The 23,330-nt window shown below is 35.2% G+C and overlaps 1 protein-coding gene across 1 annotated transcript in view; it reads right to left on the reverse strand.

Moving 5' to 3' along the window:
* LOC150089865 (Fanconi anemia group M protein homolog) overlaps positions 1–23,330 on the reverse strand; it is a 95,362-nt gene that overhangs the window by 11,747 nt on the left and 60,285 nt on the right. Inside the window, exons 5-6 of the mRNA XM_090390115.1 lie at positions 22,689–22,847; positions 12,931–13,174 (exon numbers count right to left, since the gene is read on the reverse strand). Of these exons, the coding sequence (XP_090246241.1) occupies positions 12,931–13,174; positions 22,689–22,847 (403 nt within the window). The remainder of the gene's footprint in view (positions 1–12,930; positions 13,175–22,688; positions 22,848–23,330) is intronic.

A 23,330-nucleotide genomic window follows, 5' to 3' on the forward strand; every position in this document is an offset into this window, starting at 1 on the left:
AGATATAAGTCAAACAGAATATTACTCTGTAAGATAAACACTACATAACAAGACAAAGAAAGATGACACAGCTAAGTACTATTTTATACTGTACATAACAAAATTCCTTTATTGGCAAAATAAAAAAATAGAGCCAAACCCAAAACAGAATCTTCTTAATGGGGTTTACAGAGAAATAAAAAAATGCATTTCGCTAAAATGTAAATTAAACATAGTGTGATCATATAATGATTTACAAAATTAAGCACTATTATACTATATTAAATGAACTGTTGCAACATACAACAAGTAGAAATGAAGAGGTGCCAACTACCACCATAATGACAGCAGAAATTAAAAATTGCACCCCCAAAGAAAAAATAAAATTAAAATACAGAATAGATACACAAGGGACTACACTCATCAGGCAAGCAGAGAGGCATGTTCCCCTACTTAAAGAATGCTGCATCTGCTGCCAAAAAAAAGAAAGGAAACCATCCTTCCCACCCAGCACCAAACCCAAGAAATGAAAATGGACTCCTACTTAAGAAGGAAAAACAAGAAAACAAGAAACACAGTGATTGCTTCTTTAAGGAAGCACTACCACTTTGGAAACTCCCAAAACACCTGCCTTTTTGTCATGGCCTGCTTCTAAGAAAAAGAATCACAAATGCTCCTGTGCAAGCAAGTGAGACAGATGCAACAGAAAAGTTTTAAATATGGTTAGCCAAATTTAAAATATGGTAAGCCAAGATTATGGAGCAATTCAAGCAAACAAAATATGAAATATAAATTTTCATTTAAAATGAAGCCAACCAATAGGCCAAACCAAAACATGATATGCAGCTTAACATTTACTAACTAAAATTACAGAGCAAGACAAATTAAATACCAAATTATAAAATTTTTAAATTAAAAAAACCAAACACAAATAAAATTAACTACTAAATAACCATACTTAAGAGAGTAAGGGTTGGAAGAATGACAGAAAAACACAAGAAAACAAAAATTAAAGTGTACTAATATATATGGAGGGTTCTTCTGCCTTCCCACTACATTCTTTGACATCTGCTGAAATTAAATTTATTTTCTGTATTTTGAATTTTATTTGTGTTTGGTTTTTCAATTTAAAAATTTTATAACTTGGCATTTAATTTGTGTTTTTTTTTGTAATTTTAAGTTAGTAGATGTTATGTTGCATATTTGCACTTTGGTTTGGTTTGGTTGATTGGCTGAAGTATATATAGAAATTTGCATTTCATATTTTTGGTTTATTTGAGTTGTTTCCTAATTCATGGGACTTGCTTATTTCTGCTGCATATGTTTTGATCAGTTGCATAGGGGCATTCTCAGTTCTTTTGCTGTTAGCAGGCCATGACAGAAATTAGTGTTTTGGGAACTTCCATAGGGACAATGCCTCCTTAAAGTCACAGTGGTTCCCTACACTTTGTGTTTCTCTTCTTAAGTGGCGGTCTGTATTCATCCCCTGAGTTTGGTGCAGTGTAGGTTTCCTTGCTTGTTTCCAGCAACCATTGTGCCATTCTTTAAGCAGGAAACCACACCTCTGTGCTTGCTGTGTGAACTGTGTGAATGTGCACCCCTGCTTGTCTATTCTGCATTTTAATTTTATTTTTTATTTGTTAATTTGATTTTTAAGTTTTGTTGGCATGATGGTGGCAGTTGGCATCTCTTCAGAACTACTTGTTACAGTGGGCAACAATTCCTTTAACATGGTACAATAGTATTTAATTTTGAAAAATCATTAAAATACATTTTACAAAGTGCTAAAATAATCAAATACTGTACAGGAACTCTGACTTACGTAAGGTTTGTGTTCCGTGGAACGCTACTTAAGTCAGATTTTACGTAAGTCGGAATTTCTCCCATGCTTGTGCAGCACTCGCCACTGTGCTCGCTCAATTGACTGAATCAAAAAAAGAAATGTTCGACGAACATGTAAATAGAATTATTTATTGTATTTATTCAATTTTTCATCTCATGCACAGGAAAAATTACAAAAGTGTGCAATTTAAAAAAAAAATTTCAAAATTATAAAATTACAAGAAAAGAGAGGAGACAGCCATAACATCAGTAAGTTTTACCTCTCGAGCATCGTTGCCAGAATCTACATCTTCAACTGATAAGTATGCCGCTGCGGATGTTGAGGGGTGTGGAGATTTAGAAGGGGTCAGCAACTCAACCTTATGAAAGAACATATTAATGGATGACTTAACGGTGGCATTTGTAGATTTAGCAAGCAAGCATATCAATCACCCCTCTGTTAACTTTTAAGAATCGTTCATTGTCAGGATCCATCTTCTCAAACCTTGCTATTGCCGATGCAATTTTACAAATTGCCATTGCCATCTCTATGGAGCTGAGACACTTCATCACCATGAAGTGTCTCGGCAGTGATAGTGAAAGAAGAAAATGCCGATGAAGTCAATAAGTTCTTCAGTAGATAATTCCTTCTCTTCTTCCTCTATTAAATGCTACATGTCTTTGGCATCAACCTCCAACTTAATTAGCTCTGCAACCTTTACAATCTTATGTTTTTTTGGGTTTTTTTTTTTTAGGAGCATTAGCAACTAAGGCCATATTGTTCTGGGATATGCTGTGGTCATTCCCTGACCTTTCCGCATCCTCCGTATTTGGTGGTGATGAGCTCGAACCCCGGTCTAATCAAGAAGCGTGTGCTACACACTACTGCTCCTTCCCACCTGGCTATGGAGATGCCTTACAATCTTATCTGCAACCTCTTCATATGATTCATCTTTTTCAAATTCTTTGAAGCCTTTTACGTGCTGTGGGCATATTTTCTTCCATGCACTATTTAAACAACTTTTAGTAATTTCTGCACAGGCTTTATTAATGTTTAAGATGCCGTGGTAAATAATGTAAGATTTCCAAAAGTCTCTTAACGTAAAATTTTTATCATCATCTACTGCAGACAATGCCTGAGCAAATGTTGTGCATAAATAGTATGCTTTTAAATTCGAAATAACACCCTGCTCCATAAGATGGATGAGTGAAGTCGTGTTTGGTGGTAGAAATATGACTCTCATGTTCAAATTTAAATCATCTAGATGTGTAGGAAGAATGTCTGGAAGCATGTATACTTGCATGTACACCAATGCTAGGAGTATAGTTAAAAAATTCGATGAGCTTGAAGTGCTAGTCAAGACATCAAAGGCAGATATTGTTGGGATATCAGAGACATGGTGTCACACAGACATAAGTGCAGAACTGGAATTTGGGGAGTACAATGTGTACAGAAAGGATAGACAGGACAGGAGAGGAGGAGGGGTTATGCTGTTAGTTAAGAAACACATAAAATCTAAAGAGGTGCATCCAATTGATTGAAAAGAAAAATGAAAGTGTGTGTTATAGGCCTAATGAATCTGATGGGTATAATGAGCAATTGTGCAGAGAAATAGAGTGGGCCAGTAAATTAGAGTGTCTTATAATGGGGGATTTTAATTTCCCAGATTAACCAACAAATTCCAGTGTGAGTGACAAACACACTGGAATTTGTGTGTTGGTCACTCACACACTAGCAAGGCTTTTGTGGATTTATTGGATGATTGTTTTCTACGGCAGCATGTTCGGGAGGCAACTAGAGGGAGTAATTCTCTTGATCTGATTATCAGTAGTGATTCTTCATGCATCAAAAATCTGTAGATAAAGGAACCACTAGGTGGCAGTGATCGCAGTGTGCTGAAGTTGGTGGGATTTACCAAAGAGGTAACTACCATCAAGGGTAAATTGAAGGGTTTTTGCTTTCGTAAAGGTGACTACGGTGGTCTGACACAGTATTTAAATTCTATACGGTGTAACCAACTGATGATGTTACCAACAGTAAATTCAAAATGGGAAGCATTCAAAGAATTAATCTTGGAAGCTACTAGGCTTTTCATACCAATAAAGAAATATTGTTCAAGATTTAGGCCTAAATGGATGTCAGATGAACTAATTAGACATGTGACAGAAAAGAAAAATGCATGGGATACGTATAAATTAACATGTGACACAGAAGAATATGATAGATATAAGTTGGTCTGTAACCAAGTTACAAGGGAGGTTAGGTAGGCGAAGGCAGATTATGATAAATCTTTGGAAAAGGATGCAAAGAAAAACAGCAAAGAGTTCTTTACTTATGTAAATTCTAGAAGGAAGGGGATGAATCAGATTGGTCCATTTGATATCGATGGTTCAACTGTTGATGATCCTGCTCAGGTAGCTAACAAACTGAATGAATATTTTGCATCGACATTCACACACGAGGAGTTATTCAGGGAGGGGAATGCCAGAGGTGTATTCAACTCTGGCAGTAAGATAGATAATCTTTTAATAACTGAGAGTAAAGTGGAGGAGAAACTGTTGAAGATAAACACAAGAAAGGCACCTGGGGTGGATGGAATCTATTCAGTTATATTAAAGGAGGTGGCAAAGGAAGTAAGCAAACACTTAGCCATAATTATGAGAGCTTCCTGGACTCAGGGGAGGTTCCCATGGACTGGAGATGTGCAAATGTGACCCCAATCCACAAAGGAGGATCAAAGGGGGAGACAAGCAATTACAGACTTGTTAGTTTAACTTCTGTTCCAGGAAAATTAATGGAGGTGCTGGTTAAAGAAGCATTGCAGGATCATCTAAACAAGACTTCAGTTATAGCTTGGACACAGTATGGGTTTGTTAAGGGGAAATTTTGTCTGACTAATTTGATTGGATACTATGATGTAGTCGCAAAGGAACTGGATGCAAAGAATAACTTTGATATCATATATTTGGATCTTAGAAAAGCCTTTGATACTGTTGCACATGGAAGACTGCTGCACAAATTGGAGCAGTGTGGCATTGGAGGTAAACTGCTGCTATGGATAAAGGGATGGTTGAGGGGGAGAAGACAGAGAGTGGTAATCAATGGACACTGCTCTTCGTGGACTAATATTATTAGTGGAGTCCCTCAGGGTTCAGTGTTGGGTCCATTGTTGTTTTCTGTATTTATAAATGATACTGATGATGGTATATCAGGCTTAATGTCCAAGTTTGCAGACAATACGAAGGTTGGCAGGGTTGTTAAGGACACTACTGATGCTATGCTGCTGCAACAGGATGTGGAAAGGTTGAGCAGATGGGCTGAGAGGTGGCAAATGAAGTTTAACATTGACAAATGTAAAGTACTACATATGGGAAACAGCAACCCCAGAGCAGCGTATCAACTCTGTGGTACTACACTGACAGTGGTAGAGAATGAAAAGGACCTGGAGGTAATTGTGCAGGCAGATATGAAGTTCTCTGAGCAGTGCAGACGGGCTGCAAGAGTAGCTCATGGTGTCTTGTCAATGATATACAGGAATTTTTCTAGCAGGGATAAGGAAGTGATTATCCCCTTGTATAAGGCAATGGTCAGGCCATACCTTGAGTACTGTATACAGGTCTGGAGGCCTCATTTTAAGAAGAATGTAGTGCTGTTGGAACGAGTACAGAGAAGGGCAACAAGATTAGTGAATGGAACAAAGGGTTGCTCTTACAAAGAAAGGCTTAAATTTTGCAAATTACAGTGTCTGGAGACTAGGCATCTGCGAGGTAATCTGATTGAGGTGTATAAAGCCTTGAATGGTTTGAGCATGCTCAATGCTGATGGGATTCTTCCTCTTGCTTCAAATTGAGGAAAGACGGTTGTAGGATAGATGTGTGGAAGTTTGCCTTTAGCCAGGGGGTGGTCGATTGCTGGAACAAACTTCCATCTGTCACTGTAGAAGTTGATACCTTAAATAGATTCAAGGCAGAACTTGACAAACATTTGGAGCGAGTGGATGGGTGAAATAAGGGTGTTTTTTTTTTTGGCTGATGCTATATAAGCTTGCTTTCTTGTGTCATGTGCCTTTGCTAATGCTAATTATCAATAGAAGCAAAATATTGAAATGAATGCTGTTGTCAATAGAATATTTTTCAATCTTGGGAATGAAGCAGCATTTAAACTAATCCTCTTTGAGGATTGGTTTAAACGCCGCTTCATTCATGCTGCTTCATCCATGCTCTATGGTTCGATCGAAAATGCACGGGTAGGGTGGCTTTAATGATGCCCTTAAATGCACGAGGATTTTTAGAATAGTACACAAGCAGTGGTTTTAATCTGCAATTTGCCACTGCATTAGCCCCAAGCAAGAGTGTGGACCTACCTTTTGATGCCTTGAAACCTGGCATTGTATTTTCCTCTTTGGCAATGTATGTTTGATCCGGTATTTTTTTCCAATACAGAGCAGTCTCATCAATGTTAAAAATTTGCTGCGTTGAATACTGCCTTCATCAATAATTTTTTCCAACACATCACAAAATTTCTCTGCAGCTGCAGAATCGGCACTGGCGACTTCACCACATACTTTAACATTCTGAAAACCAGCACAATGGTTGAACCTATTAAACCTCCCGTTGCTTGCCATGAACTTGGGTTGGGGCTCGCCGTAATATTTTTATAAATACTAGTTGCTTTTGCATGAATGGGGCACTCGCTTCTGAATTTGATTTATCATCCATATTATTAACAGCTGTTCCATCTTTGATATAGCACCTGAACGCTGTTTTGTGATCAATGCTGATCTTAAGCACACTGATCCCTTGACATGTTCTTTTATACGTGCACTGTCCTTTAAAATAGTATTCACTGTTGAAGCAGTGAGAGATCTAATTCCCGTGCAATAGATGACAAACTTTGTCCTGCTTCATACTTCTTAATCATTTTCATCTTATTTCTAAATCAATTTTGTTTCATTTCCTGGCACTACAACCACTTGCACTTTTCATCGGTCGCTTTCCCTTCATCATTGTAATACGTAAATAGAAATGAAGAGAAGTTTCTGAAAATTTGTTTTTTATATGATTGAAGATCTCAGTGAAGGGGAACACATTTCACCATAATAGCATAAAAACCCACACAACTGTAGTTATCTGTATTATCACAAATGCAATAAGATCGAGTTTATCCAGTTTATAATTAGATGCACTAACAGAAAAGCCCAATAAACTGGAAAGTGCAAATTGTTTTTATTGTTTTGTGGTTGTGACCTCCAGAAACATGCTTTAGAAAAATATCACAAGGGTGTTCAAAATTGATTCTTATAATGGGAACATATGATAATGATGAAAGATAGTGCAATTCCATTATAAATATGACCTTTCAGAGAGATAAATAGCTTAGTAATATAGCAAAATTTTCAACTTCTAAGGTGGAACGAATTACAAAAAAAAAAAAAAATGTGTTACTGGGTTCACATTACGATATTTTCACGATACCTCCATTTATTCCTACGGGATGCAAAATACGTTTCCACGATTTTTTTTAAGTTTGCACCAGCCAGCAAAAACTTACGTAAAGCTGAATTTCCGTAAGTCGGGGAGTTCCTGTAAAAACAATTATATTAAAAAAAATACTACTCATATATAAAAAAAAATCCTCCCAACTGGATTAACTCACCAAGAGAAGAGAATCCATGTTCCAGCCATTCAAGAAGTCTTATTGAGATATCCCCCCCATACTTTGAATCAACACACCAAAGAATTGGATCCATATTAAAGTCATTATAATGACTTTAAGTAATTCTAAGCTAACTAAGCTAATTCCAACATTTAGACATAGGAGTCCATTTTCTTAAGTCTCCTGATATTAGGAATAAGCTGTGGTAAAGCTCTTAAGTTCTCCAGAAGAAACACCAACGGGGGAAAAATTATGATAAGTGCCTCTTTCTCAATAGCCAAGTATGTTGACTCCATTTGCTATGTAACTAAGAAATGTGACAGGTTTTATTCACTACCTACAGCTTGTTTTATCGTGACAGAAGGGCATACCTGAAGCATCAACTACTATATGAAAATAATGTTGTTGTTGTTATTTGGTTTTTAGGAGCATTAGCAACTAAGGCCATATTGCTCCGGGGATATGCGGTGGTCATTCCCTGACCTTTCTGCATCCTCCGTATTTGGTGGTGGCGGGCTCGAACCCCGGTCTAATCAAGAAGCGTGTGCTACGCACAGCTGCTCCTGCCCACATGGCTACGGAGGCGCCTATGAAAATAATGCTCCTAACCCTGTGATAAACTAAGGTGGAACTGTTGAAAACCTCTACTTTTAAAAATTTTTTTCTCTTTGCCCAAATAAACTTTCTTTTTGCTCTTGTGAGATGTGAATTTGGTTTCATGATATGGGAACAAAATTGAATGAATTCTATAACATTAAATCTAGAACATTATAACAAATTAACATCCTTAAGAAATACACTGATTTAACTATGGATGGGGTGAGCACTGTAGAATGGCCTACATCAATGGATTCTTACAGATTAGATAGATTCCCTTCCTACCAATCTTATTACTTGAGTAGGACATGGTATCCAGAAAGAACTGTTTAACACATTTTTATAGCATGTTTAACTCTGACAATATCATTAGTACATCTTGATACAAAGCTTTAGCACCTTAAGCTGAAAGACCTTGCACCCTTTTCTAACATATCCTTCCAAGTCTATGTTCATAAGCCTCTGAAAGCTCTTTGCAAAGTTTTTCAAATCCTCAAGAAACGTAATATAAATGATTCTTTTGTTTTTTTCACATGGTATAAGATTTAAAATTAAATTTCACATGGTATAAAAATTAATGAAAGGTATATAAAAAGTTTTTCTTTTTATTTTTGTTTTTAATAGTTTTCCCAAACCCATACACAGTACTAGAAACCTATAAGCTATAGATTCTACCTTTTGTGTTTGGGGTAACTATTAAAAATAAAAAAATTTATCCTCCTATTCCTTAAACTAACTGAATAAATATATATTTTAATTATGGTAAGCTTATCAGTGTAAAAGTTATCCTCCTATAGCTGGTTAGAAATCTGATAGAATTTATCTAAGCAGTAATACATCCATTATTGGAAAAATCAAGCACAGATTTACAAGCCTCGTAAAAACACACTACAGCCAGGCTTCGCATAATGCAAGTTTGATTAAAGCATTTTTCCATTACAGCTATTTGAAAAAATTATACCACTTTTCACTTTACACGATGCAAATTTCCAGTTAACGCAATCTTTTTTTTTTTTTTTTTTTTTTTGTGCAATAGTTGAAAAAGATTTGAATCGGGCGTTAAACTTACCGCGCGTTGGACGGGCAATAAACAAACGTTTGCCTGCTGCCTGCCTCAGTGTGTTCCATCAACCATCGGAAGAAGATGCGTTACTTGTTTGTCTCCCACTAATAAAGTCAATGCAGACTTGCATTTAAAAATTCAAATTTTTAAATGCCTATTGATTAAAAATTCAAATTTTTAAATGAGCCAGATGAAAATGTTACTGCGAAGAAGACAGCGGTAAAAGAACTAGATGAAATCTTTCGTATCACAAAGAACCTCAAACCTTTTGTTTGAGGTTCTCTGCGATATTTATTTCACCAAGGCCCAGAGAAGATCGGCACCTCCGTAGCCAGGTGGGCAGGAGCAGCACAAGCTTCTTGATTAGACCGGGTTTCGAGCCCGTGACCACCAAATACGGAGGATGCGGAAAGGTCAGGGAATGACCACTGCATATCCCCGGAGCAATATGGCCTTAGTTGCTAATGCTCCTAAAAACCAAATAACAACAACCCAGAGAAGATTGTTGTTGGCTATCGGAAATTGATTGATGAAAAGAGAAAGTCAACACTGTTCAAACAACTCTGTTCAAATATTTCCGCAACAGTCATTTCTTCATTGTGTATTTTATGTCAGAGGTTCCCAAACTTTCTCGGTTCACGGCTTCCTTAGTGTCTCAATAATTTTTTCACAGTGCACCTAGACCAAAAGAAATAACTAACAGTTCCATTTATTAAGTAGTTAGGTCCAAACAACTTAGGTCCAAAGTAGTTAGGTCCAATAAGAAATGTTGAAACTGTGAACTACCTTGAGCTAATAGTTCGCACGGTATCCAACAGATGTCGAGTATCACTGTGTTTCCCTCGAAAATTTAAAATATTCCGCGGCACACAGTTTTGGAACCGCTGTTTTATGCAATAAACATTTAATTCCATAATTATATTCATTATCTTTTACATTGCATAAAGTTAAAAAGTTATTTGAAAAGTATTTTTAAAATTCTTTATAGACATTCCAGAAGATCAAGGAGCAATTATAATTTTTCCTATTGTTTATTACATTTGATTAACGTGTTTCCATTTTGAGTGATGCGCTCGCGGGACGAATTAATTGTGTTAATCGAGGACAGCCTGTACTTCTTTTTTTTATGAATCTCTTAACAGCTATTTTTAAAACATGTATATTATGTAAAATTAATTATGGCTTTCAGAGAGAGACAGTGGATATGCATGCATCACCATCTATGTGTGTGGGGGGTGTCGGGGGGTGTCAGGGGTGTGTGTGTGTGTGAGAGAGAAAGATAAGAACCAAGTTCAATTTTTTTTTTTTTTAATTGTCAATAACACAACCAATACACATTTCATGGCACAATTTATTTTAAGTTGAACAGTCACTATCTACTAACCAGTTAGAGTGGATGGGAAAGAGTGACTGTCAATAGCACATGCAATATGCATTTCATGGTACAACCTATTCACAAGTTGAACGGACACTGTCTCTGTTAATTGACTGCACTAGGTAACTTGTTCCCCTCTCTTCTGATTGGTTGGGTGAAAATTTTTTGACACTGACTTCTTTAGTTAAAATGTGCCAGTTCACATGGTATGCTAATTTCTATGGTTTAGCATGTATATTATGTAAAATTACTTATATCTGTAAATTTTGCTGTTGTTCAACAGCAAAACTGCATGGTGTGTGTGTGTGCTGAACAAACCCTACTCTCCCTTTCTGATACTGGCTAACTAAACTCACCAATGAAGAGGCCTTTAAGAATTCTTCCAATCTCTATAGAATTTCAACTCCCTATCCTCTCCAAATGAGTGACAGGTGAATCCACTATATTGTCAAAGAAGTTCTCTTCTGTATTCCTAATGGATAGTATGTGTTATGTCTATAGAAGTACCTACAGGTTTTTTTACATGTTTGAAGATGAAAAACCCAAAATATTATCTCATAGGGAAAAATCCTATGTCCTCACCTTTGACCAGCTATCTACAGCCTCAGTTATCATTAACCAAGTCCTCCAACCATCAGTGGGATTGAATCCACATCTTTCCAAATCAGTGACAAGCAAAAAAAAAAAAAAAAAAAAAAAAAGCCACTACATCATCAATGAGGATGAATAGTCATAAAAATTTAAATCATACAAATAATTAATATTCCACCACAGAAATATTTCAAGGTGCATTATAAAACAGAAAAGTTTAATTTAATTTTTGATGTGTAAACATCTTTTACGGCACCTACTAAATTTCAGATGGTAGGAAAATCAATTTGTCACGATTTTGCAATGCGGAAATAACGTCATTTCACATAATTTCCACAGAAAAACGTTTATGATTCGGGGCATACCACTTAGATGGCTTTGGGCTAATCATTGCCACCCACGGTAGAAACCTTTTGGTAACTGGAGAAATGGATATCTTGCAAAATTTAAAGTAAAGTAAAGCATTTAAAGCAAAGGATCATGGGAGGTGATCTTGGATGTGCTCAGAGCTGGCATAAACTAGCTGGTTACGGGAAAACGTTTATGATTCGGGGCATACTTAGGTGGCTTTGGGCTAACCATTGCCACCCATGGCAGAAACCTTTTGGTAACCAGAAAAATGGATATCTTGAAGGTAGTTATCTTGGATGTGCTCAGAACTGGCATAAACCAGCTCTGAGCACATCCAAGATCATTATATTACATGCGCTTCAGCCTTACCAGTTGTGAAGCACATGTAATGTAGGCATTACAGTACCCATCTGTATTACTGAAGCGGTTGTATATTTCCATAAAGAGGCAAATCATGAATGTTTTTCTGCAACCAGCTGGGCCGGTCAAGAATATTTGAATCGGTTCACGATTGTGAGATAACAGACTCCGAATTACATGTATGAGTAGAATCCTTTGCTTGGCCATTCTCCATTAAGTTGCAGAAGTCCTCATTGGTCATCAAGTTTTTGCATTTCCTTGCAATTGCACTGAGTCAGTTGAGCGTGGCAAGCTTTGCCACGCTCAACTGTTTGGATGATTGTAAAAGTTTCAAATGGGGTCTTCTTCTCACAGTCACATTACAAGGCTATGCAGATCATTACCGCATTCTTTGTCAGGGTCAATGACGTTGTTGTCTTGACACATCATCTTAAACATTTCAATCGTTTTGTGAATGCCCAAGTCCAATTCATACAATTTATGATCTAGTATGAGCTCTTCATTGTTGTTGCAGATTTTGACATATTTCATCTCTGACAGTATCTCTGTTTCCTCATTGTGAAATGGAATGTGCAGCATTACCATCTCACGCTTGTACTCATTGAGATCCTGAGCCAAGTCATAGTTTCGATAGTGTATTATCTATGGTTCAATAGTGTATTATGCATGGATACTATTCTTTCTTGCAGATCTTTTAGCACTGCATGTGTAATTTTTGACAAAGCATGACAGAGTAACATGATCCAACATAATATTATGATTGTAACAATACAAATACTTGTATTGTTGCAATCATACTATTCAACAAATGGCTACAATCAAATGGATAATTACACTATTGGTATAACGTTGATTTGGCAGAGTAAGCAGCTGGCATGTGTATCCTATTTATCACTAACATTGATTCTGTAGAGTAAGTAGCGCGCGTGGGCATAAATTACATTGTTCGTGATTTCAGTTCTAGCTGTTCGAAATTTAGTAGGTGTTGTCAAAGATGTTTACCCATAAAACATCTTTCATATGTATGGGTACACACGTGATTTTTTTTAAATTACAAAATATCTTTAGAAAATAAAATTATGCCATCGAATAAACTACTAAAAGACAAAAGTAAAATATTACAATATATTTTCTAACCTTTTAAAAAATTATAAAATGATCTTATTCCATGATGCAACAGTAATTCATAAGCATGATAAAGGCTGATGCAAAGAGAAAAATCTGCTTGCACACCACTATACATGTGCTTAGGTATACTCTCTGGTGGATTATGACTAAAGGCATCTCTGAGCTTCAGAACTGCAAACTTTGACAAGTGGCATGGAGTATAAGAAGACAGAGCTCCTTTATACATGAGACGGTTTAGATATACTTGGATTATCTGAATAAAAAAAAGGAAATGAATTTCAAACCAAATGTTGCTTGCTTCAATAAAATATGAGATAACTTAATATAATGTCATATCCAATGCCAAGTTTTTTTATCAGTAATTAAGATAAAACTAATATTTTGCATTTCTTATATATTTGTTAGGGATACTTCCTTGCACTCTGCATTAAAAATTATGTTCCTTAAGTACAGAATATCAAACTGCAGTCTAAGCAAAATTCAGTATACTTAATCATCATAATTGCATGGTTATAGGTACTGCTCAACTAAGTGATAAATATGAATCAATTGATTATGACTGGTTATTGTACTAGAAGAATACTTTAACTCTTTTAGTAGTATGTTGATAAATTTGTATTTTGTGCGTGTTCTAAGGAGTACATGCATAAATTTACACCTTCCAAGGTAATCAAAATAAAAAATATATATCTATATATATATATATATATATAAAAAACAAAAATTTAATACAAAGTTTCCAGTTTTATAAACTTCAAATTTCATTAAGAACCTCATTCCACAGAGTCTGCTGCTACTAAAAACTCACTATGGTGGACCCATATGGACAGGAAATTCATTTGTGGAAGGGTTAAATTTGTGGACAGAAAAAAGAAATATTGTCAGCTACATGAGAATTCAAATGACAGCAATACCTCGCTTAGCATGGCTTCAAACAGCACGGGTTTCACTATAACACGGTTTTCAATTAGGTTTAAGTTGAAAATTTACTATACATACTAAAACTCATTCAACACCCTAGACATGTAGTCTACATATATGCTGCTTCGTCATAGCCTAGGTATGCATACATATATGCTGCAGTGCCAATTCTGTTGTCTCACATGCACATGTGCCAATAGCTCCCCTCAGGCAGTCAGCAGCAACATGCAAGTGTTCAGTATTCTTAATTCCATCCTGACAAGACAACTTGATAGCTGTTCAAGCTTTTCATTTCACAATTTATTTTTACCCCTTTAAATATGAAATGATGAGTCAAAAAAGAAAAGTAATGAAAGTGGTTGGGCTAATAAATGTAAATGGCTTACATCAGAAAAAAACTTGATGTTATCAAGTGCCATGAAGATGGTGCATCACATGCTAAAATTGCAATGGAAAACAGAACGAATGAATCATCAGTGTGAATGATTATTCGAAAGAAGGATCAGTATAAAGAGCAGGGAATTTCTACAGCATCTAACATGATGAAAGTAATCCTAAGCAAAGGAGTTCCCTGTTCATTAATGTGGAATGTCTTTTATTAATATGGATAGAAGATTGTAATAAAAAGAGAATTCTTTTGAGTCAGAACATCATTCAAGCGAAAGCCATGAGCCTTTATAAACATGCTGAAGGAAAAAGAAGAAAATGAAGAAGAGAAAACTAAAGAAATATTTACAACCAGTTGTAGTTGGTTTTTCACTTTTAAAACTGTGCTGGGCTTCACAAGTTTCGTATCTCAGGTGAAAGTGCAAGTGCAAAAACAAAAACATTGCTGCAAAATTTTCCAGTGAATTGAAAGACATCATTGAAGAAAGTGGCTACAAGGACAAATAATTTTCAACGTGACAAAACTGGGTTGTTCTGGAAAAAAATGCCCTCACAAACTTTTTTTTAGCTGAAACTAAAACGGCCCAGCCTGGATATAAAGCATCAAAAAATCATTTAACACTTTTGTTGGGTGGAAACTCATCTGGGGATTATAAACTGAAACCTCTACTCATATTCAGAGCAGAAAATCCAGGAGCTCTAAAGGGTTGCATAAAAAGCACATTGTCGATCCAATAAGAAAGCATGGATTACAAGAGAAGAGAATTGTTTTACAGAATGGTTCACAAATTATTTTTGTCCGAAGGTAGACTGTTACTGCAAAGATAAAGGGATGGAGTTCAAGATTTTGTTGCTTTTAGACAATCTCAATGAAAATGTAAAAATATGCTTTCATTTTAACGTTTTTATCTTATTTTATTTCTGTTTTATCTTATATATATATATATATATATATATATCATCTTTATTTTAATAAATTTATTTTAACCAGTTAGTCGGTCGTCGCAAGAAACTTTGATTATAGTATCAAAAGATTTTCTGAAAGCTGAGTATATGATGTCAAAATTATTTTTTGCATCCAATTCCTTTGTTACTGTGTTGTAACATCCAATCCAATTTGTCAGACATCACCCTCTTAGCAAATGAATGCTGTAATTTCTGTATAACTGCATTCCTCTCTAGATGGTCCTCCTGCATTTCTTCTCTAACCATTGACTCCATTATTAATGTATAACTGCATTCCTCTCTAGATGGTCCTCCTGCATTTCTTCTCTAACCATTGACTCCATTATTCTCCTTGTTACAGAAGTCAAGCTTATTTGTCTGAAATTACTCACTTCATCCTTTGATCTGATCCCTATCTGTAAATTGTGGATGGAGATATCGACATATTTTGATTCAAGGATTCTCTCTCTCATAATTATGGCTAGAGATTTTCTTACCTCCTTTGCTAACCCCTTTATTATACTTATAAAAAATCCCATCAGCTACAGATACCTTATTTACTTTTAGCTTCAGCAATTCCTCTTCCACTTTCCTCTCAATTATCACAAAACAAAATCATTTAGCTCCTCTGTTAGAATTCGATATACTTATGGCATCCTCTTCCTGAAAAATTCCTCAAGTGTAAAGACAGATGCAAAATATCTATTCTGTTTGTCAGCAACCTAGACAAGGTCATCAGCAGTTATACCATTCATATCCAGTGGACCAATGTGGTTCATGCCTTCTCCTTCTAGCATTAACATAAGCATAGAAGCCTTTGCTACTTTTCTTTCCCAGAGACCTCTCATAACCTGCCTTAGCTTCTCTAATCATACTTCATGACTTTACTGCAGACTAGTTTATATCTAGTGCAGGGTTCTTTAGCTCCTGATAACTTATATGCATCCCATGTATTTTTCTTCTTTGCCACTCGTTCTCATCAATTTAACTGGTTCATCCATTTAAGTCTAAGCCTTGAATAGTATCTCTCGGTTGGTATATAAAGCCTACTAACTTCTAAAATTATTTCCCTTAATGCTTCCCTATTTAGAATTTGAAGTTGGTAACTGATCAGTTGGTCTCACTGAATGGAATTAGAAACTATCTGAGACTATTGTAATCGCCTTTACAAAAGTAAAATCCAAATCTTTATGTTTGACAGTAGTAATATCTTTAAAATTCCACACCAATACAATGTGATCACTGCCACCTTGGGGTTCCATTATCTGAGGATGCCATTATCTAATGCACGAAGAATCACTGCTATTCATGCATTAGAATAAGAATATATTCCTTTTTCTCATTGCCTCTATCATGCTGGTATAGAAAACATGTATCTAATAAATTCTCTCATTACCTCGATCACACTAGCGTAAAAAACATTTATCCAATAAATTCAGAAAAGTCTTACTACTGTGTGGGTGAACAATCTACAAATTTCATTCAATATCTGAAAAGTTAAAATGTTCATAAGATATTCTGTTTTACTAGCCCTTTATTTGTCTTTATAGTGGTCTGTCATACTCATCAGGGGCCTGTAACACTCCTACTCTCATTCATGTCTACCTGCCTCCCCATTTTGTCTGTCCTTTCTGTACATATTGTACTCATAATATTCTATTTCTACATCATTTACGTCTGAGTGGTGCCACGTCTCTGATATCCCTACAATGTTATAGTTTGATGATAACTTCACAACCTCAGCTTTGACAACCTCAAATTCATCAAATTATTTATATTCCTACAATTAGCATACATGCAAGTATAATGCACCTGTTTTTACTCTCAGTAACCTTAACACAACTGATGTATTTGCTTCTCTCATAAGGGACTCTAACTGGCCTCATAATCATGGACACCTTGCTTTCCAGGCTGCTATGTCTTAATAGAAGCAGTACAAGAATTACTTTCATTTCTGCTTGCAGCTGCTGCTGTTAATCTGTTAGTCTGTGTACCTCCATAAGCTAGCAGTTTCCCTGACCCACCTAACACTGCCTCAATAGCATTGGCAAATATTCTTATTCCCCTTCTTAAGTATATTCCATCCCCATAAAAAGAGTCACTCCTATAGAAACAAACACAATGAGAAAAATTCTATCCCCATGAGCCTTTCACAGTCTCTCCAGGTCTGAATTGATTGACAATGCACACATCACGTACTCCTTCCTATTGTCGAGCAGAATTGCAGACACTTTAAACTTTTTCTCAACATTTCCCTGTACTACTAAATCTTTAAATTTTCTACTCTTAATATCATTAGTACCAAAGTGTGCAACAATATGACTTTCTGGGCACTTAAAAAGATGACAGTTGCTCTAAAACATCAACTTCTGCTCCTGGCAGACTTTGCATCCTGGTCCTATTCCACCTATCATTTTTACAAAATATATTTCCAGTTTCTCTAACAATAGCCACTTCTGTGGGATGTAGCTATTATCACTGTGGAAACTGAAATTGATAAATAACGTGAACCTGTTGAAATGTGTACAGAGAGCAGCAACAAGATTTACTTTGGGTGAAAAGGGTTATATAGGGAAAGAAACTCAAGTTTTATAAGTTAGTCTGGAAATCAATTAACTACCTTGTTAAATGTTGAAATCATTGAATCATTAAATTTTGAAAAGGTGTGCAGGATTTAATTCACTGTTTTTTTATTCTTCATTATTCCAACTAAATTTCATGGTGTGAAAAGAATGGTTACACTAATTTATTTGTTTAAATGAGGAACTTTCAAAGTTTCAAGTATATGAGAATAAGGGTTCCGTACCATGTGTGAGATTCTACACAGGCCTTAGAGAAAGTGATTTTCATGAATGATAATGCTATTTTGCACAGAGTTGTTTTGTGTTTTAAAAACCTTTAAAGGGTAAGAAATGGCTCACATAAGCTTGAACAACATGACTGCCCAGCACAAATCCAACACATTGTGTGTGCTGATTTGTATCTGGCAGTCCCAGCTTTTTTTTTTCATTTCCTCTAATGAATTGAGAAGTGCTCTATTACAAAAACAATGGTTCTTTTTATATATGGCTTTGATAATACTTTGATACTTCGGTCTATCTGCATGAAAGATTTGCATAGGTTAGGGAGAGAATCACATCCGTTATTATTACACTTTTTGTATTTCAACAGACTCCCCGCCCCCTTATCATGTGTTACCACTAAAATATTAATCTTTTGAAAAGTCTAACCAACAAAAAAAAATTTTTCATAACTCCAGAACAAAATTTTCAGATTCCAAAAATACCAAATTTATGTCTGTATCACATTGAAAGATATACTGACATTTCAGCAAATGAATGAACAACTAATTTCAAAAGTCATACAATAATACATGTGCTATCTTAAAAATGAGCCCTATTCATTTTAAAATACTTTTAATCTTTTCTAAGGAAATAGAATATACCACATACATTCTACTTCCTTAGAAATGTTTGCCACCAGGGTTTTTCTTATATCCATTTCACTTTCCCTCTTAAGAAACCAGCAGTAATCTCCCATCAGTATCAAACAGTGACCATGGCATTGCTTTTCCATCATGAATATGTCCAGATTAAAGCATTCCTCTTGCTCATTACTTATATCTCCCAAATTTTGAGGGGAAAAAAACTGAGATGGAAATGAAGAAAAAGAATTTTCAAAGATATTCAGCAGTCCAGTCTGAATCAGCATCTTGTAGCTTTGTTTCCAGTGCAGCATCTTTGAGGAGTTTCTGATTTGAAGTCATGAAAATTCCTTCTTTCAGTTTTGCATCTGTTAAATTAGTGAACACTTCCGTTAGGTAGCAGAATTCACTTTCTTTTTTTATTCATAGGCTTAACAAAATTCAACATTCATTCATTAATTCTTTGCATATATGCAAAGAATTAATGAACCTTTTTTTTTGGTTTGACCAGTGGAACACATTTTATATTACTTCTCCCCGGTAAAAATTCCTCCCTCTTTTCTCAATACTGCACAACATAACATTTTTCTGTTGCAAAACAGTCCCACAAACAGAAAAAAATAATAATAATAAACAACAATATGGTGACATGACTCTGATGAGTACAATGAACAGTTGTGCAGAGAAATAGAGGGGCAGTAAATCAAAATGTCTTGTAATGGGGATTTAACTTTCCAGATATTGACTGGAACTCGTGGGTTGGTTACTCACATGCTAGCAAGACTTTTGTGGATTTATTGGAGGATTATTTTCTACAGCAACATGTTCGAGGGGTAACCAGAGATGGTAATACTCTTGATCTGATTATCAGCAATGATGACGCATGCATAAGGAAGTTGCAGATAAAGGAACCACTAGGTGACAGTGATCACAGTCTACTGATGTGGGATTTACTTAAAGATGTAACTACCATCAAGTGTAAAGGGAAGAGTTTTTGTTCTTGTAAAGATAACTACAGTGGTTTCAGGTAGTTTTTGAATTCTACACAGTGGGATCAACTGATTATGTTAAAAACAGTGAATTCTAAATGGGAGGCCTTCAGGGAATTAATCTTGAAAGCTACTAGGCTTTTCATACCAATAAGAAATACTGTTCAAGATTTAGACTTTAATGGATGTCATATGAACTAATGAGGCTCGTGGCAGAGAAGAAAAATGAAATGTGTGGGATGCATATAAATTAGCGGGTGACACAGAAGCTTCTATAATTCCTTCCAAGCTGGTTTAGACCTGTGTACATATTGCACTCTAAACAAGTGCAAATAACTGTTCAACATCCACTCACCAGTTCCATTCCAAACTCAAACTAACTTTTTTTCTTCACTTCTGTCCTTGCTTTCTTGCATCACATGCCTCTATTACTATCACTATTTCCATTCTTTGGAACAAACTTCCTGCTTATGCATTTCCTAAAATTGCAATCTACAGATCAAGTCCAGTGTCAAAAAGTTTCTTCTGCTCTATCAATTGATGCATGGATATTAGAGTACCATATTACAAGTTCCAGTAATCTTTTGTATTACAATTTAAAAAAGAAAAAAAGTTTCAGTTGGAACTTGAAGACTTGCTACAAATTCTGATCAGAATTAGCCAAAATATATCTCTATAAACAACACCGAAGCACAAATTTCTTCCATACTTACTTTTACTTTCATGAATTTCAAATGTCCACTGACTTCTCTTGCAAAATTTCCTCTATTTATACTATATAGAATAATCTAAAAATACTTATTAAAGTTTGAGGAAAGTTAAAAAATGATTTCCGTTAAAATATTTAAAATAAAAATATAGTTGTTAACATGTGAAATACATAAAATCTTAGTTTTACTTTTCATTTTTATTTAATAAGAAAAAAACTGCTGGACAAGAGCTTAATGAATTTTTCAACATCTTTAAATAAATACAGTGTTTGTTTTTTGTTTGTTTTGTTTGTTATTTAGTTTTTAGGAGCATTAGCAACTAAGGCCATATTGCTCCGGGATATGCGGTGGTCATTCCCTGACCTTTCCGCATCCTCTGTATTTGGTGGTGACGGGCTCGAACCCCGGTCTAATCAAGAAGCGTGTGCTACGCACTGCTGCTCCTTCCCACCTGGCTACGGAGGCGCCTTTAAATACAGTGGATTCCGGTTATTTGGGCCACCAGTTAATCGGGGCAGCATTTATTTGGGGCAAATCTTAAAAAACAGAACCCAATCGAGAAAATAACCAGGGTTTACTTCACTTAATTGGGACAACATGCCGTTTAATCGGGGCAGGAGCTCACAGCACTGGAGATTACCCTACAATTGTCTGCGACTGTACCATGTGGTTCGGTCGGATTTCTGGAGGTCACAACCATAAAACAATAAAAACAATTAGCAGTTACCTGTTTATTGGACTTTTCTGTTAGTGCAATACATCATAAATGGATAGTAAATTCGATCTTATTGAATTTGCGATAATACCGACACCTGGAATTCTGTGGGTTATTATGGTGAAATGTGTTTACACTTCCATGGAATCTTCAATCATATAACAAAATTAATTTTCAGAATCTTCTCTTCATTCCTATTTTTAAAGCTTCGTAACTTGTTACTCCATTCTTACTTGCGCATATCGTGTTACTTGCAATTTGTGTGTGCCATGTTCTTTGTTATTGATTGCGTATATTTTTACTGTTTTAAATTTTAACCCCCACCCACAAATGTCAGTAAACAGAAATGTCAACTAGTTAGTATGTACATATTACAGTACGTATTAATTATTCCGATTATCACGTATATTCTTCCAATTATCATGTATATTTTTCCGATTATCGTGTATATTCTTCCAATTCTCACGTATCATTTAATTTTTTAATTGGTAAGGTAATAATACAGGTAAATTTGTGCTTAATATATCTTTACTTTTATACCTTGTGGATAATATTCCTCCTATTTTCACTAATTAGAATGCTGTTTAATAGAATTAAAATTCAATTCACAAACGTGATTGCAATGACTGACGCTTACTACACATTGTATAGCGAACGGTACTTTATCATGGCAACTCCATCGTAACGTGATTTGATTGTACAGTGAACCAATTGTAAAGCAGGGGGTCCATTGTATTTTTAGTTTTTTTTTATGGTTTTTTTTTTTTTTTTTTTTGGTAGTTGTTGGCGCATAGGCTTCTGTGACCATAATGCACCTCCCAAGGTTTTTGCAGTACTTTGATCCATGGCCGAGGCGGAAATCGAACCCACGTCCTTTGGGTTGCCAGACATGCACTTCACCCACCCGGCTAGCCTGGTTGGCGCTTTTTTTTATGTGAAACTTTGGATAATTGGGGCAGTCACTTAATCGGGCCAAAATGCACTAGTCCCGATGTGTCCCAAATAACTGAAATCGACTGTATAAGGCTGAATATCACGAGATATCTTCTGTTCATAATTCTACATATGCAATCAGTAAAACTTCTTAATATTTGATTACTGCCTTTAGGCTAGATTTTAAATTTATTATTGCACTTGCATATAAATTTCAAAGAAATTTATATGCAAGTGCAATAAATATACCTCATGAATATTTTCTTTGAAATCTGATTACTATTCTATATGGGAGGTGATAAATATTTTTCAGTCAAGTAAATATGTTGAATATAATCAAAATGTTAAATATTATCATCAAATAATCACTGACATTAAGACTAGGGTTGATCAAAACTTCTTAATATTTAATTACTGCCTTTAGGCTAAATTTTAAATGTATTCTTAGGGCAGCAAATAAACTATATGCAAGTGCAATAAATGTACCTCATGAATATTTTCTTTGAAATCTGACTACTATTCTATATGGGAGGTGATAAATATTTTTCAGTCAAGTAAATATGTTGAATATAATCAAAATGTTAAATATTATCATCAAATAATCACTGACATTAAGACTAGGGTTGACCAAATAAGGTGAGCAAGTGTATAATAAATGTTTGATTTTCTTCTAAAACCTGTTTTGTTTCTTGTCTAAAACTAAAAAAACAAAGTTACTAGAACAATAAATATTCTGCACTTACTCCTAGAAACTTTTCTTTAATAGAAAGAAGCTCTTGTCCAAGAGGTACAACCAGTTTTTCAACGTCTTTACCATAAACATATGGCTGAATGTCAGGAGAATCTTCTGTTCGTAATTCCACATGTGCAATCAGTAAATTTCTTAGTACTTGATGTACTGCCTTTAGGATAAATTTTAAAATTTACGAATAAGTACCAAATAAGAATTTAGATAAATACCCTTGTGAAAAATTATTCAAAATACATAAAAATAATTTTAAAAATTTCATAAACTATACATATGCAGTATTGCACTACATGAATATATAACAACACAATTTGTAATTGCACAGTTCTACAAAATAATGCAATAGTAGATAAGCAAATTTTGATATACGAACAGTGATCAATTAATTCATGTTTACCACACGAACTTTCCATAACTGCCACTAGAGGCACGCTCCCATATTGCTACTGAGCAGGCTCTGTGAGCACATGCCAGTACTTGTCGAGCTAGTGTTGCGTGAAGTTTTTTTTAGCTACATAATTTAGCTTCATTTTGAAGCAAGTATCATGTAGAACATACAGATTGAACAGTGATACATGATTTGTTATTGTGTCAGATGGGGCTTAAATGCATTGGAAACAGTTAAAGAGATGAAACA

Source organism: Mastigoproctus giganteus, chromosome 2, assembly GCF_048544385.1.
Source record: "Mastigoproctus giganteus isolate SK-2022 chromosome 2, ASM4854438v1, whole genome shotgun sequence".
Taxonomy (NCBI): Eukaryota; Metazoa; Arthropoda; class Arachnida; order Uropygi; family Thelyphonidae; genus Mastigoproctus; species Mastigoproctus giganteus.